The sequence below is a fragment of the Lithobates pipiens genome, unplaced genomic scaffold (assembly GCF_037356315.1).
Source record: "Lithobates pipiens isolate NorthernLeopardFrog02 unplaced genomic scaffold, aLitPip1_a1.2 Scaffold_79, whole genome shotgun sequence".
Classification (NCBI taxonomy): domain Eukaryota; kingdom Metazoa; phylum Chordata; class Amphibia; order Anura; family Ranidae; genus Lithobates; species Lithobates pipiens.
Window position 1 is genome coordinate 1,280,349 of NW_027507902.1, and position 17,131 is coordinate 1,297,479.

Below are 17,131 nucleotides of genomic sequence, written 5' to 3' on the forward strand. Positions count from 1 at the left end.
TTACACGGCATTTCCTCCATTCGACCGCTCCGTGAGACGATCGCGGGGATGCCCCAGCGGCGATCGAGTCCGCGGGTCCCGCGACCGGACTCACGGGGGTACCGCCGGCGCGCTCCCGATGGCAGGGCAGCATTGAATATTGGATGTACCTGTACGCCAATATGCCTGCCCGTGCCATTCTGTCGACGTACATCGTCGTGCGCTGGTCGGGAAGTGGTTAATCTGACCAAAAAAAAAAAGCAAAAATGCAAATTGCAGTAAAATCACGTGCGCAAAAATCAAAACGTACAGCAAAAAGCACTGCAGAAACAGATCAAAAGCAAACTGCATAGGTGTGCACCGAGCCTTATGCTGACCACACCGATCACTTTTTCAGGCGAGAATATTCAGACGAAAAATCTTTTGTACATTCGCTGAATATGAAAGAATTTTGTTTGAAATTTTCACTTGTTTTTAACATTCCGTTTTTAAAATTTAATGTAATTTCTGAACGGAAACCACATCCACCGTCTGAGAATTCCTTTGACTAAGACGTTTTCTATTATTTCCCAATTGTCCCGTCACTGTGGTTGAAAACGAACGTCAATTTGACCCACTTTTTTTTTTTTTAAAGGTTATTAACCGATTAATCGAAACAATAATCGGCCAACTAATCGATTATGAAATTAATCGTTAGTTGCAGCCCTATTCCGAACATATAAAGAATATGTGGTAATAAGAACATTCTAGTAAGAGCTATTCTGCCTGCCCAGGAGGTTTGTACCTGTAGAAGCGAAGCGGTAAGGGCCGGTTTTACACAGGGGGGGGCGACACGAGGCGACACCGACTTGCCTCGCCGCGACCTGCCGCGACCTCAGCGGCGACTTGCAAATGACTTCTGTATAGAAGTCAATGCAAGTCGCCCCGAAAGTAGTACAGGAAACTTTTTTCTGAGTCGGAGCGACTCGAGTCGCTCCTCTCAGAACGGTTCCGTAGTACAGAGCGGGGGTGATTTGTCAGGTCGCGGCGCGGCAAGTCGCGTCGCCTCGTGTCGCCCCCTGTGTGAAACCGGCCCTTATAGAGCCTGTAGTTTCTGGGTGAGCCCAGCTAAGTTAGTACGCAGCGTTAGGGAGGCGATGGGAGGTCAGCTGTATGCCCAAGTAGGTCAAAGAGGAGCTGGGAGCCCAGGAAAACGGGGATATCGAGGAGATATTGGATTTGAGCTGCGGGGGGGTAAAGATATCCCTAGCATGGCAGATTTAGAGTGGTTTAGTTTGTATAGAGAGAGATGCGGCTGAATTGCTGTAAAAGATCACACAGCGGGGGCAGGGAGCACAGGGGGATCGGTGAGCCAAATGATGATATCGTCGTCGGCGTATAGTCCTACTTTGTGTGCAGTGGGACCTATCTGTAGGCCGGCTATGCCTGGGTGCGTTCTGATCGCTTGCGCTAGCGGTTCAATGATCAGCGCAAAGATAAGTGGGGAGAGGGGGCAGCCCTGACGGGTTCCATTGGGGAATGGGGAAGATAATAGTCCCGATGTAAGAACTTTTGCGCTTGGGGAAGAGTATAGGCCTAGGATGGCTTGCTTGAAGGAACCATGAATGCCAAATTTTTGTAGGACAAGGTCTAGGTAGAGCCAGTTAACCCGATCGAAATGCCTTCTCCGCGTCAAGGGAGATCAGCAGAGGAGGCACTCGGCGGTGCTCCGCCCAATGGATCATGTCTATGAACCTGCGGGTGCCATCTGAGGCTTGGCGTAGGGGGATAAAGCCCACCTGGTCGGGGTGTATCAGGTTGGGGATAAACGAGGCTAGGTGGGAGGCTAATAATTTGGCGTAGAGTTTCGTGTCCGTGTTCAGGAGCGAGACGGGGCGATAACTCGCCGGGTCATGGGAGGGTTTACCGGGTTTGTGAATGGTGGTTATCCACTTCAATACCGGGGGGCACTTAAACACCTTCCTGCCCAGACCAATTTTGAGCTTTCAGCGCTGTCGCACTTTGAATGACAATTGCGCGGTCGTGCTACACTGTACCCAAATGAAATTTTTATCATTTTTTTCCCCACAAATAGAGCTTTCTTTTGGTGGTATTTGATCACCTCTGCGGTTTTTATTTTTTATGCTACAAATAAAAAAATACCGAAAATTTTGAAAAAAAAAAATGTTTTTTTTTTTGTTTCAGTTTCAAAACTTTGTAAATAAGTACGTTTTCTCCTTCACGGATGGGCACTGATAAGGCGGCACTGATGGGCACCAATGAAGTGACACTGATAGGCGGCACTGATAGGCTACACTGATAGGCGGCACTGATAGGCTACACTGATAGGCGACACTGATGGGCGACACGGATGGGCTACACGGATGGACACTGATAGGTGGCACAAATTGGCACTGATAACTGGCACGTATTGGCATGGATGGGCGGCACAGATGGGCATGGGTAGGCGGCACAGATGGGTATTGGTAGGCGGCACAGATGGGCATGGGTGGGCACTGATAGGCGGCACAGGTGGGCACTGATAGGCGGCACAGGTGGGCACTCATTAGCGGCACAGGTGTTATACTGAACTAATGGATGCCAATCAGTGCCAAACAATAATGCATGCCAATCAGTGATGCCCATTGTGGGCACTGATTGCCATCCATTATGGGCACTGATTGGCATCCATTGTGCCTGACTGGCATCCCTGGTGGTCTAGGGAGGATTACTTCTGCTGGGCATCCCTGGTGGTCTTGTGGCGTCCTTGGTGGTCCAGTGTGGGCATCCTTGGGGGGGGGCTGTACTGATAATCAGCACAGACCCCCCCTGTCAGAGGAGCAGCCGATCGGCTCTCCTCTACTCGCGTCTGACAGACACGAGTGAGGAAAAGCCAATCACCGGCTCTTCCTATTTACACTGTGATCAGCCGTGATTGGACACGGCTGATCACATGGTAAAGAGTCTCCGTCGGAGACGCTTTATCGAGATCGTAGTTGCCGGGTGTCAGACTGACACCCCGCAACAACGATCGCCGCGATGCGCGCCCCCGGGGGAGCGCAGCGGCTCATTATCCTGATCACGTCATATGACGTCCGGTCAGGATTATGAAACCACTTTGCCGCGGTCCGTTTGCTATAGGGCGGGCGGCAAGTGGTTAATAAGAATGGAATCCTATTCTGTGCTGCTTTTTTTTCTGTACTGTTGGGCCAAGTGTTTCCCCGTTCCGTTACCTTGAGAGTAGCAGGTTAAACGAAGCCGCCTGAGATAGAAGTCATGACTTCTTTGAAGGAGCGAACTTACTTCATTCCGCTGAGGTTGCTCGCATTGGCCGTGGTAGGTTGTTGTTAGTTTCGTTTTTCTAGATTCTGTTGTAACAGGGCATTGGTCGCAAGCGATTTTTTCTCTCTTTTCCTGGGCTCCCAGCTTGAGGAAAATTCCCCGAATGACCGATTTGTGCGCGTTTTCAATAGAGTGGCTGAATTGGAGACAGAGCCGTCATGAGAGGTGAAGTAAGAAGTTATCTCGGACCCAAATCTGTTCCTTGATCTCTTTTACATTGAGTAATGCTGCGTTCAGACGCCAGATTGTGTCTAGAGGTAGGGGGCGACAGTGAGATGGAAATGGAGATTGGTGCGTGGTCCGACCAGGTAATAAGGCCAATGGTTGCTTTGTTCATTTTTTGTAGCAGGATCTTAGAGACCAGGAACATATCGATCCGAGAATAAGATCTTTGTGTGTGTGGGAATAGGAGGAGTCCCTCTCCGTACCGTGCAGACATCGCCGCGGGTCATGAAGGTCCTCTTTGGAAACGAAGGACGAGAGCGCGGAGGATGATTTACGGTTTGTGTTGGAAGAGTCCACTTGGTGATCTAAGATTTCATTGAAATCCCCACAGAGTACAATTTCATTCTTTGGGTAAGGTCGGAGCTTGTGAAGAAGGGTTTTAACCACTTTCAGCCCCCCGGACCATTTTGCTGGTCAAAGACCAGACCACTTTTTGCGATTCGGCACTGCGTCGCTTTAACTGACAATTGCGCGGTCGTGCGACGTGGCTCCCAAACAAAATTGACGTCCTTTTTTTTCCCACAAATAGAGCTTTATTTTGGTGGTATTTGATCACCTCTGCGGTTTTAATTTTTTGCGCTATAAACAAAAATAGAGCGACGATTTTGAAAAAAAACGCATTATTTTTTACTTTTTGTTATAATAAATATCCCCCAAAAATATATAAAAAAACATTTTTTTCCTCAGTTTAGGCCGATACGTATTCTTCTACATATTTTTGGTAAAAAAAATCGCAATAAGCAATTATTGATTGGTTTGCGCAAAAGTTATAGCGTTTACAAAATAGGGATAGTTTTATAGCATTTTTATTAATAATTTTTTATTATTTTTTTTTTACTAGTAATGGCGGCGATCAGCGATTTTTATTGTGACTGCGACATTGTGGGGGACACATCGGACATTTTTGACACATTTTTGGGACCATTGTCATTTATACAGTAATCAGTGCTATATAAATGCAGTGATTCCTGTGTAAATGACACTGGCAGTGAAGGGGTTAACCAGTGGGTGGCAGTGTAGGGGTTAAGTGTTCCTAGGGGTGTGTTACTAACTGTGGGGGGGGGGGGCTGTCATTTAGTGAACACTGATCACATGGAGCAGAGATCAGCGTCACTAGTTGCTAGGCAGAATGGAGAAATGTTGTTTATACAGCATTTCCTCCATTCGGCCGCTCCGTGAGACGATCGCGGGTATGCCCTGCGGCGATCGAGTCCGCAGGTCACGCGACCGGACTCACGGGGGGTCCCGACCAGCGCTCCCGATGGCAGGGCGGCATCGAATATTGGATGTACATGTACGCCAATATGCCTGCCCGTGCCATGCTGTCGACGTACATCGTTGTGCGCTGGTCGGGAAGTGGTTAAGGAAGGATTTCTGGCGGGTATTAGGCGCATATACGTTAACAATGACCAGTGGTTGGTCGTTAAATGTAGCTGACAGGATGAGGAATCTGCCCCCAGGGTCGACTTCTGCGTGCCTCAGGGCAACAGCCACCGAGGAGCGAACCGCGATCATCACCCCCCTCGCTTTAGATTCAGCACGGGCGTGGAAATAGTGGGGGAATAATCTGTGGGTGCACTTGGGGGGGATTAAGTTCTGAGAAGTGGGTCTCTTGCACGCATAAAATGTCCGCCTTCTGATTCAAAGCTTTGCGCCAAGAGATCTTTTAAAAGGGCTATTGAGGCCCTTAGCATTAAGGGAGACGATTGTAAGCGACATTGCAGTGAGGTGGTAATGGGGTTGCCACCTGTCCAGGATTCACCCGGACAGTTCGGGTTTTGAATCCTGTGTCCGGGTTTAAGACCACCTGAAACCTGGACACATTATTCAGACCAGACTATGGCTTCCTAGAAGGGTTGCTGAGTGCAGTTGTCTAAGCTGAGGGTGTCTACTACACTCTCTTTCACGCTGCCCAAAACCAGCACTAACAATCCCCCCCACACTGACAGGAGAGGAGAGAGGGCTCGATCTGCTTCTCTTCCTCCCACCCCTACCCCTCTGTGTCTAACCACATTCAAATCCCTGGCTCTTTGCCTCAGAAAAGGAAAGTGGGGGTGGGAAATCTGAAGTCCAGCAATCGCAGATACATCTGGATGAGAGGTGCTGACTGCCAAGGGGAGAGTGAGCTCACCATCCATCCCTGTCTGTGACTGAAGTCTTCTTCCCCTTTCTCTCTCCTGCCTCTGAGTGAGTACACTAAGGTGAATCAGAGTTCTCAGAGCACCCCTTATATGAGAGTTCCCATTTACACCAGAGGCCACAGTGTTCCCCCTTACATCAGAGTTCCCATTTACACCAGAGGCCACAGTGTTCCCCCTTACATCAGAGTTCCCATTTACACCAGAGGCCACAGTGTTCCCCCTTACATCAGAGTTCCCATTTACACCAGAGGCCACAGTGTTCCCCCCTTACATCAGAGTTCCCATTTACACCAGAGGCCACAGTGTTCCACCTTACATCAGAGTTCCCATTTACACCAGAGGCCACAGTGTTCCCCCTTACATCAGAGTTCCCATTTACACCAGAGGCCACAGTGTTCCACCCTTACATCAGAGTTCCCATTTACACCAGAGGCCACAGTGTTCCCCCCTTACATCAGAGTTCCCATTTACACCAGAGGCCACAGTGTTCCCCCCTTACATCAGAGTTCCCATTTACACCAGAGGCCACAGTGTTCCCCCCTTACATCAGAGTTCCCATTTATACCAGAGGCCACAGTGTTCCCCCTTACATCAGAGTTCCCATTTATACCAGAGGCCACAGTGTTCCCCCTTACATCAGAGTTCCCATTTACACCAGAGGCCACAGTGTTCCCCCCTTACATCAGAGTTCCCATTTACACCAGAGGCCACAGTGTTCCCCCTTACATCAGAGTTCCCATTTACACCAGAGGCCACAGTGTTCCCCCTTACATCAGAGTTCCCATTTACACCAGAGGCCACAGTGTTCCACCCTTACATCAGAGTTCCCATTTACACCAGAGGCCACAGTGTTCCACCCTTACATCAGAGTTCCCATTTACACCAGAGGCCACAGTGTTCCCCCTTACATCAGAGTTCCCATTTACACCAGAGGCCACAGTGTTCCCCCCTTACATCAGAGTTCCCATTTACACCAGAGGCCACAGTGTTCCCCCTTACATCAGAGTTCCCATTTACACCAGAGGCCACAGTGTTCCACCCTTACATCAGAGTTCCCATTTACACCAGAGGCCACAGTGTTCCACCCTTACATCAGAGTTCCCATTTACACCAGAGGCCACAGTGTTCCCCCTTACATCAGAGTCCTCTCCTTACATCAGAGCTCTCAGTGTTCCCCCTTAAATAAGGGCTCCCAGAGCATCCCTTATGTCAGAGTCCCCAAAGTTCTCCCTTACATCAGAGTCTGTTGGGTCCCCCCTTAGGATGCATTCACACCTGAGCGTAGCTTTTTCAAGCGTTTTTTGCAGCGTTTTTTACCGCGATTTGTCGCAAATTTGTGCAGGGCAAAAGGTCACCAATGTTAAGCATTGAGCAGATACAGCGTCAAAACGCCCATAGAAACGCTCGTTGTCGCGCTAAACGCTCGAATCGATCGTTTCCATTAGTTTCTATGGGAATGAAAACGCCCAAATCAGCCCGATTCGCGCGACAAAAAAGGGTCCGGAACTTGTTTGGGCTTCAGGCGACTTGGAGTGGAGATGTGAACCGTCTCCATTGAGAATCATGGATTTTTTTCCCCTCCAGCGTTTTGTAGCTTCAGGCGTAGGGCTACAAAACGTTCCGGTGTGAACGGGGTGTTAGAGTGTAACGGAACTCTGCAGATTCCATTGTAAAAGAGGATTCTTGTGATTAACTTTATATGATTGGAAATGTTATTTAATCGCGAAATATATGTATAGTTTATACTGTAAAAAAAAAATGTGCACCGCTAAAGGGTTGGGGTTTGACTTGAAGAAAAGGTGGCAACCCTAGGTGGTAAGGGTAAATAGCAATGGTCTGCACAGTACCAGGGGGAGACAGTCTTCAAGAGAAAGAGGAGAGGGGGAGTAAGGGCCGGTTCACACTGCGGGCGACGTGAGGCGACTCCGACTTGCCTCGCCGCGACCTGCCGCGACCTCAGTGGCGACTTGCAAATGACTTCTGTATAGAAGTCAATGCAAGTCGCCCCGAAGTCGCCCAAAAGTAGTACAGGAACCTTTTTTCTGAGTCGGAGCGACTCGAGTCGCTCCTCTCAGAACGGTTCCGTAGTACAGAACGGGGGCGACTTGTCAGATCGCGGCACGGCGAGCCGTGTCGCCTCGCATCGCCCGCAGTGTGAACCGGCCCTAAAGAGTAACAGAGGGAAGAGAGAAAACAGGAGGGGGAAGGGACGGGGCGAAGAGGTAGGGGGGGGGGGGGAAATAAGCGTTGCACAAGTTATTTCAATACACAGTCAGGGCAGGACTTACCATTGGGCTTGACTGGGCTCAAGCCCATGGGCCCCGCCAAGATACACAGCCGAGTGTACTCGGCTCGGCTCACAGTCACGCCCAGTCCTGCCCTATGATGGACATAACACAGGGACTGGGCGTGACTGTGAGCCGAGCCGAGTACACTCGGCTACTCTTGGCTCCACTCGGGACTGCGAGAGGACCCGAGAGCTGCCAAGAGGACCCGAGAGCCGCCGCGATACATAGGACTCTATCTTGGCGGCGCCATTTTTAAATTTCAAGACTGCAAATAACACTGGGGCAAGGCTGCAGATGGATGGACAAGGCTGCAGATGGATGGACAAGGCTGCAGATGGATGGAAAAGGCTGCAGATGGATGGACAAGGCTGCAGATGGATGGAAAAGGCTGCAGATGGATGGGCAAGGCTGCAGATGGATGGACAAGGCTGCAGATGGATGGACAAGGCTGCAGATGGATGGGCAAGGCTGCAGATGGATGGACAAGGCTGCAGATGGATGGACAAGGCTGCAGATGGATGGGCAAGGCTGCAGATGGATGGACAAGGCTGCAGATGGATGGACAAGGCTGCAGATGGATGGGCAAGGCTGCAGATGGATGGGCAAGGCTGCAGATGGATGGACAAGGCTGCAGATGGATGGACAAGGCTGCAGATGGATGGGCAAGGCTGCAGATGGATGGGCAAGGCTGCAGATGGATGGGCAAGGCTGCAGATGGATGGGCAAGGCTGCAGATGGATGGGCAAGGCTGCAGTTGGACGGAAAAGGCTGCAGATGGATGGAAAAGGCTGCAGATGGATGGACAAGGCTGCAGATGGATGGAAAAGGCTGCAGATGGATGGGCAAGGCTGCAGATGGATGGACAAGGCTGCAGATGGATGGGCAAGGCTGCACATGGATGGACAAGGCTGCACATGGATGGACAAGGCTGCAGATGGATGGACAAGGCTGCAGATGGATGGGCAAGGCTGCAGATGGATGGACAAGGCTGCAGATGGATGGACAAGGCTGCAGATGGATGGGCAAGGCTGCAGATGGATGGGCAAGGCTGCAGATGGATGGGCAAGGCTGCAGATGGATGGAAAAGGCTGCAGATGGATGGAAAAGGCTGCAGATGGATGGACAAGGCTGCAGATGGATGGACAAGGCTGCAGATGGATGGGCAAGGCTGCAGATGGATGGACAAGGCTGCAGATGGATGGGCAAGGCTGCAGATGGATGGGCAAGGCTGCAGATGGATGGGCAAGGCTGCAGATGGATGGGCAAGGCTGCAGATGGATGGAAAAGGCTGCAGATGGATGGAAAAGGCTGCAGATGGATGGACAAGGCTGCAGATGGATGGAAAAGGCTGCAGATGGATGGGCAAGGCTGCAGATGGATGGACAAGGCTGCAGATGGATGGGCAAGGCTGCAGATGGATGGACAAGGCTGCAGATGGATGGGCAAGGCTGCAGATGGATGGGCAAGGCTGCAGATGGATGGACAAGGCTGCAGATGGATGGACAAGGCTGCAGATGGATGGGCAAGGCTGCAGATGGATGGAAAAGGCTGCAGATGGATTGAAAAGTCTGCAGATGGATGGACAAGGCTGCAGATGGATGGACAAGGCTGCAGATGGATGGGCAAGGCTGCAAATGGATGGAAAAGGCTGCAGATGGATGGGCAAGGCTGCAGATGGATGGACAAGGCTGCAGATGGATGGGCAAGGCTGCAGATGGATGGACAAGGCTGCAGATGGATGGACAAGGCTGCAGATGGATGGGCAAGGCTGCAGATGGATGGACAAGGCTGCAGATGGATGGACAAGGCTGCAGATGGATGGGCAAGGCTGCAGATGGATGGGCAAGGCTGCAGATGGATGGGCAAGGCTGCAGATGGATGGAAAAGGCTGCAGATGGATGGAAAAGGCTGCAGATGGATGGACAAGGCTGCAGATGGATGGGCAAGGCTGCAGATGGATGGAAAAGGCTGCAGATGGATGGGCAAGGCTGCAGATGGATGGACAAGGCTGCAGATGGATGGGCAAGGCTGCAGATGGATGGGCAAGGCTGCAGATGGATGGACAAGGCTGCAGATGGATGGGCAAGGCTGCAGAGGGATGGACAAGGCTGCAGATGGATGGGCAAGGCTGCAGATGGATGGGCAAGGCTGCAGATGGATGGACAAGGCTGCAGATGGATGGACAAGGCTGCAGATGGATGGACAAGGCTGCAGATGGATGGGCAAGGCTGCAGATGGATGGACAAGGCTGCAGATGGATGGACAAGACTGCAGATGGATGGGCAAGGCTGCAGATGGATGGGCAAGGCTGCAGATGGATGGGCAAGGCTGCAGATGGATGGGCAAGGCTGCAGAAGGATGGGCAAGGCTACAGATGGATGGACAAGGCTGCAGATGGACACTGATAAGGCTGCATTGATGGGCGTTTAAAGTTTAAGTTTTTACGTTTTTTTCCTTAAACATCCTTCGTAAAAGTTTTTTTCCTTTAAATTCCCTCCTAAACTTGGGGTGCGTGTTATACGCCGATAAATATGGTAATGTATAGAAGGTAGAAAGTGATTCAAGCCCAGGGGCCCCGACCACCCTAATTCCTGCCCTGTACACGGTAGTGAGGAAGCAGTAAGCTGGATCAGAGCAAAACAGGCCCGATCTGAGCTAGCAGAGTTAAGGCTTTGTAGGTAAAGCAGTAATAAAATGACGTATCTTATATATCAAAATCAGGTAGAACTGCAAGATATTCAAAAATAGAAACCAATAAATGTGTTTAGCACATGAAGAATTGTGGAGCGTGGGGGGGACAAAACATCCGCTTCCACTCCTCCACACCATGACTAGAACTGCAAAACTTGTGGTAAGTAAAGAACCATCTATAAAAAGTAAGAACGGTTAACCAGTAACAGAGCTGCACGGTACAGGCAAGCGACTTGCGATTAGGCCGCAGCGTGGGGCTCCCACAGGTTAGCAATCTTTGAGGACGGCCTTGCGGGTGGGGGGCGGGGAGGCGCCTGGGTTATCAGGCCCCAGTTAAGAAGCTGATTGAGGCCCTCCTTCGGCGATAACATAGCGACTTGTTGGTTGCGATGAGAGACAATGAGTTTAACAGGATATCCCCATTTGTAGGGGATTTTTTGTTTGTTTAGAACCGAGGTGACCGGTAAGAAGGCCTTGCGGGCTTGGGAAGTAGTCGCCGGAAATGTCATTGAAGAGTGTCACTCCATGGAAGGGCCCTAGCCACTCACATGATCTCCTCCTTGACATGGAAAAAAATGCACCCTGGCTGGTATGTCTCTGGGGACAGAGTCCGGGAGGTAGTGATGGACGAACTTCCAACGGGACGTTTCGCGAACGAGGCCGACCGTTTGTGAAACCGAACGATCGCGGCGGGCCCCATTGACTTCAATGGCAGGCGAACGTTTCAAACCTTCAAGTCGAATTTGCAGCCAAGAGGTAATTATTAGCAGGGAAAACATAGTCCCACCACATGGCCAATGACATAACACATGTATGAGGTGAATTTGGGATCGACAACTACAAGCATTCTTTTTTTATATGGGAAATTGTTGTGACAATTCAGGACTGTGGAGCGCATGAAGGCAATGGAGGAGAGGGAAGGTCAGGGACCAGGGTAGGCAAAGAAGAGGGTGCAGGAGATGATCACCAGCAGCGTGACATACAGCAATGACACCTGCACCGTGATAGAGTCATCTGACAACAGCACCGTGATAGAGAGCACTCACACCAGCACCGTGATAGAGAGCACTGACAACAGCAGCGTGACATAAATCACTCACACCAGCACCGTGACATACAGCACTGACAGCAACACCGTGATAGAGTCATCTGACAACAGCACCGTGATAGAGAGCACTGACAACAGCACCGTGATAGAGAGCACTGACAACAGCACCGTGATAGAGAGCACTGACAACAGCACCGTGATAGAGTCATCTGACAACAGCACCGTGATATACAGCACTGACAACAGCACCGTGATAGAGAGCACTGACAACAGCACCGTGATAGAGTCATCTGACAACAGCACCGTGATATACAGCACTGACAACAGCACCGTGATAGAGAGCACTGACAACAGCACCGTGATAGAGTCATCTGACAACAGCACCGTGATAGAGAGCACTGACATCAGCAGCGTGACATAAATCACTCACACCAGCACCGTGACATACAGCACTGACAGCAACACCGTGATAGAGTCATCTGACAACAGCACCGTGATAGAGAGCACTGACAACAGCACCGTGATAGAGAGCACTGACAACAGCACCGTGATAGAGAGCACTGACAACAGCACCGTGATAGAGTCATCTGACAACAGCACCGTGATATACAGCACTGACAACAGCACCGTGATAGAGAGCACTGACAACAGCACCGTGATAGAGTCATCTGACAACAGCACCGTGATATACAGCACTGACAACAGCACCGTGATAGAGAGCACTGACAACAGCACCGTGATAGAGTCATCTGACAACAGCACCGTGATAGAGAGCACTGACAACAGCACCGTGATAGAGAGCACTGACAACAGCACCGTGATAGAGAGCACTGACAACAGCACCGTGATAGAGAGCACTGACAACAGCACCGTGATAGAGTCATCTGACAACAGCACCGTGATAGAGAGCACTGACAACAGCACCGTGATAGAGTCATCTGACAACAGCACCGTGATAGAGAGCACTGACAACAGCACCGTGATAGAGTCATCTGACAACAGCACCGTGATAGAGAGCACTGACAACAGCACCGTGATAGAGAGCACTGACAACAGCACCGTGATAGAGAGCACTGACAACAGCACCGTGATAGAGTCATCTGACAACAGCACCGTGATATACAGCACTGACAACAGCACCGTGATAGAGAGCACTGACAACAGCACCGTGATAGAGTCATCTGACAACAGCACCGTGATAGAGAGCACTGACAACAGCACCGTGATAGAGTCATCTGACAACAGCACCGTGATAGAGAGCACTGACAACAGCACCGTGATAGAGAGCACTGACAACAGCACCGTGATAGAGTCATCTGACAACAGCACCGTGATAGAGAGCACTGACAACAGCACCGTGATATACAGCACTGACAACAGCACCGTGATAGAGAGCACTGACAACAGCACCGTGATAGAGAGCACTGACAACAGCACCGTGATAGAGTCATCTGACAACAGCACCGTGATATACAGCACTGACAACAGCACCGTGATAGAGAGCACTGACATCAGCAGCGTGACATAAAGCACTGACATCAGCACCGTGATATACAGCACTGACAGCAACACCGTGATATACAGCACTGACAGCAACACCGTGATAGAGTCATCTGACACCAGCACCGTGATATACAGCACTGACAGCAGCACCGTGATATACAGCACTGACAGCAACACCGTGATAGAGAGCACTGACACCAGCACCGTGATAGAGAGCACTGACACCAGCACCGTGATAGAGAGCACTGACATCAGCAGCGTGACATACAGCACTGACACCTGCACCGTGATAGAGTCATCTGACAGCAGCACCGTGATATACAGCACTGACAGCAGCACTGTGATATACAGCACTGACACCTGCACCGTGATAGAGTCATCTGACAACAGCACCATGATAGAGGGCACTGACACCAGCACCGTGACATACAGCATTAACAGCAACACCATGATAGAGAGTACTGACAGCAGAAGAGTGACATACAGCACTGACATCAGCACCGTGATACAGAGCACTGACATCAGCACCGTGACATACAGCACTGACACCAGAAGAGTGACATTAAGCACTGACATCAGTACCGTGACATACAGCACTGACACCAGAAGAGTGACATTAAGCACTGACAGCAGCACCGTGATATACAGCACTGACACCTGCACCGTAAGCAGCCCCAGGAGGAAGTCAGCATAGCACAGAACTTTTGTGGACCAAGTAGGTTGTGTGTGACTGATTAGCAGACTGTACGTCAGTCCCTATACTGATAAAGGACTGCTGCAGTATAGGGCAGCGGTCAGCAGTGGTGCACCTCAACCCTATGTATTGTGGACCGATACCAGTCCTTATAGAACAGCAGACTGTACCGCACTCAACCCTATGTACTGTAGCACCCTAGACAGACCAAGTTACCAGTCCTGATAAAGAGCTTTGTGGAACAAGTGAGTTGTGAATGATTAGCAGACTGCAGCAGAAGGGCAGCAGTCAAGTATAATATTCTTTCTATATTTGGAAGAAAGAATATTATACATGTACAAGCCTATTACTGTACCACTGATACCAGTCCTGAAAAGAACCTTTGTGGAACTAATAGTAATAGCAACTGTTTAAACTGACCCTCACTGCCTGACACACTGCTTCCTTCCTGTCCCTATACAAACTGACAAAACAGAGGCTGCTGGAACAATAACTGGTTACTCGAATAGCACTTTTGTGGACCTGATAGTAACAGCTAATGATGATGATGATGATGATGATGATGATGATGATGACTAATCTGGCTGTCCCTACAATAGCAGCAGACACAGCGTCCTTTCCCTTTCTCTAAACTGACAAAAGACACTCAGGCTGCTGCAACAATCAGTAGCACAGCAAACCTATCAACACCTAACACCTATACCAGTCCTGAAAAGAACTTTTGTGTACCAAATAGCTAGCGTTTTCTCTGTCCCTACTCCACACAGGATCCTTTCCCTACAGTGACAGAAGAAAGAATGTAAAATGGCCGCCGGATCGGGTGTATTTATAGGTTAGGGGGAATGTACAAGTGTCCATGTGCTGTCATGTCTCAATTGGCTGTCCTGTACCCCATGATGGATGTGTCATCAGGTCAAAGTTCCTTTACACAGTAAAAACACAGAAGTCCGCCGGGCGAACGACGGGAAAAGGCGAGCGAACGGGCGGACCGCGAACAGTCGAAATTTGCCGCGAAACGACCGCCGGGCGAGCTGTTCGGCCATCACTATTGGGAGCTGAAGTGCTCTGCGCTCTGGTCCTTCTCTTCTTCCAGGACTCGGATCGGAGGAGGAGCTTCCGCAGGGCCGCCATGAGGGGGCCTCGGATTTCCCGGGTTCCGGTCGGCGCCATTTTGAGAGTCGTGCTGCGGGGGCCTCCAGGAGTCTGCGGGGTCCTTTGAGTGGCTCTTCTTCTTGGACATAATCCGGAGACTATCCGGTGTCTGTCGGGCCGGGTAGCAGTCCGGGTAGCGGGAGACGGCGTTCAGCGCTGTAATGCGGTGTGGAGGAGGGGAGCTGAGCATTCAAGCGGCCATTTCTCTCAGCGGCCAGGCCACGCCCATCTGATATGTATTTTTAGGGGTTACCCCTGAGTGTTTTTTTGGGGTGTGGCGTTCTGATTACTGTCTATAAGACCCCCATCCAGGATAAGGGCCTGATATGGAATTTAAAGGGGGACCCCACTTTTTTTTTTGCATGGGGTCCATCTAGACACCCACACCAGGGACTCACCATAGATGAGGGTCTGATATGTATTCTTAGGGGTACCCCGAGGGTTTTTTGGGGTGTGGGGTCCTCATTACCATCTATAGGACCCCCATCCAGGATGAGGAGAAGGAAGTCCCTAAACTTTTGTTTACCATTCTGATAACCCCCCTCCCCCCCCTCTATTTCCAGACCCCCAAATCTGCCGCTCCGGGGTCTTTGGTAAGAGCCCCTCCTTCTCATCAGTGGGGGACGAGGGGCTCTGCCGGGAGGGGGGGGGTCCCCCCGACTTGGATGAGATCTCCCCGTGTGGGGGGCATGTGGTGTGATATGGGGGAGGGGCACACTTATCCTCTCCCCTTCCTCCTCAGATTTGGGGTCCCCTGAGGATTTCCCAGGGGGACCCCAAACTTTGTTTGTTGGAACGAAATCCGGGGAAGTCGTCAGATCGACCCCCCGAAATGTCCTCCGAGACCCCCCAGAGGTCCCCCTCCCCCACCATGTCATGTCCCTGAAACCGTCTATAGAATCCCCCCTCCCCCCCATCCTATGATGTCATAGCTGTCAGGACCGTCCCGAGACCCCCCCCTCCCCCACCGATCCTCACCTCCATCCACCATCCACTCCACTCACAGGAAGTGCCCCCTCCCCCACCCCACTGCATCATGGGAGTTGTAGTCTCCTCCCCCTCCAGTGCTGGGATTGGTGGAAGAGAAAGTGAGGGGAGCCAATCACCATCTCCCGATATTATCATCCTGTGTATGAGGAGATGATATACAATCTGATTGTACAATCTCATATCATATCATACATCCCCCGATATTATCATCCTGTGTATGAGGGATGATATACAATCTGATTGTACAATCTCATATCATATCATACATCTCCCGATATTATCATCCTGTGTATGAGGAGATGATATACAATCTGATTGTACAATCTCATATCATATCATACATCTCCCGATATTATCATCCTGTGTATGAGGAGATGATATACAATCTGATTGTACAATCTCATATCATATCATACAACTCCCGATATTATCATCCTGTGTATGAGGAGATGATATACAATCTGATTGTACAATCTCATATCATATCATACATCTCCCGATATTATCATCCTGTGTATGAGGAGATGATATACAATCTGATTGTACAATCTCATATCATATCATACATCTCCCGATATTATCATCCTGTGTATGAGAGGAGATGATATACAATCTGATTGTACAATCTCATATCATATCATACATCTCCCGATATTATCATCCTGTGTATGAGGAGATGATATACAATCTGATTGTACAATCTCATATCATATCATACAACTCCCGATATTATCATCCTGTGTATGAGGAGATGATATACAATCTGATTGTACAATCTCATATCATATCATACATCCCCCGATATTATCATCCTGTGTATGAGGAGATGATATACAATCTGATTGTACAATCTCATATCATATCATACATCTCCCGATATTATCATCCTGTGTATGAGGAGATGATATACAATCTGATTGTACAATCTCATATCATATCATACATCTCCCGATATTATCATCCTGTGTATGAGAGGAGATGATATACAATCTGATTGTACAATCTCATATCATATCATACATCTCCCGATATTATCATCCTGTGTATGAGGAGATGATATACAATCTGATTGTACAATCTCATATCATATCATACAACT

General features: G+C 49.9%; 1 protein-coding gene across 2 annotated transcripts in view; it reads right to left on the bottom strand.

Moving 5' to 3' along the window:
* Positions 1 to 16,052, bottom strand: part of LOC143960002 (gastrula zinc finger protein XlCGF66.1-like) — a 28,081-nt gene extending 12,029 nt beyond the window's left edge. For both annotated transcript variants that reach the window (XM_077468252.1, XM_077468253.1), the window contains exon 1: positions 16,021 to 16,052. In XM_077468252.1, coding sequence (XP_077324378.1) covers positions 16,021 to 16,033 — 13 coding nt within the window. In that variant the 5' untranslated portion in view covers positions 16,034 to 16,052. The remainder of the gene's footprint in view (positions 1 to 16,020) is intronic.
* Positions 16,053 to 17,131: the final 1,079 nt, after the last annotated feature.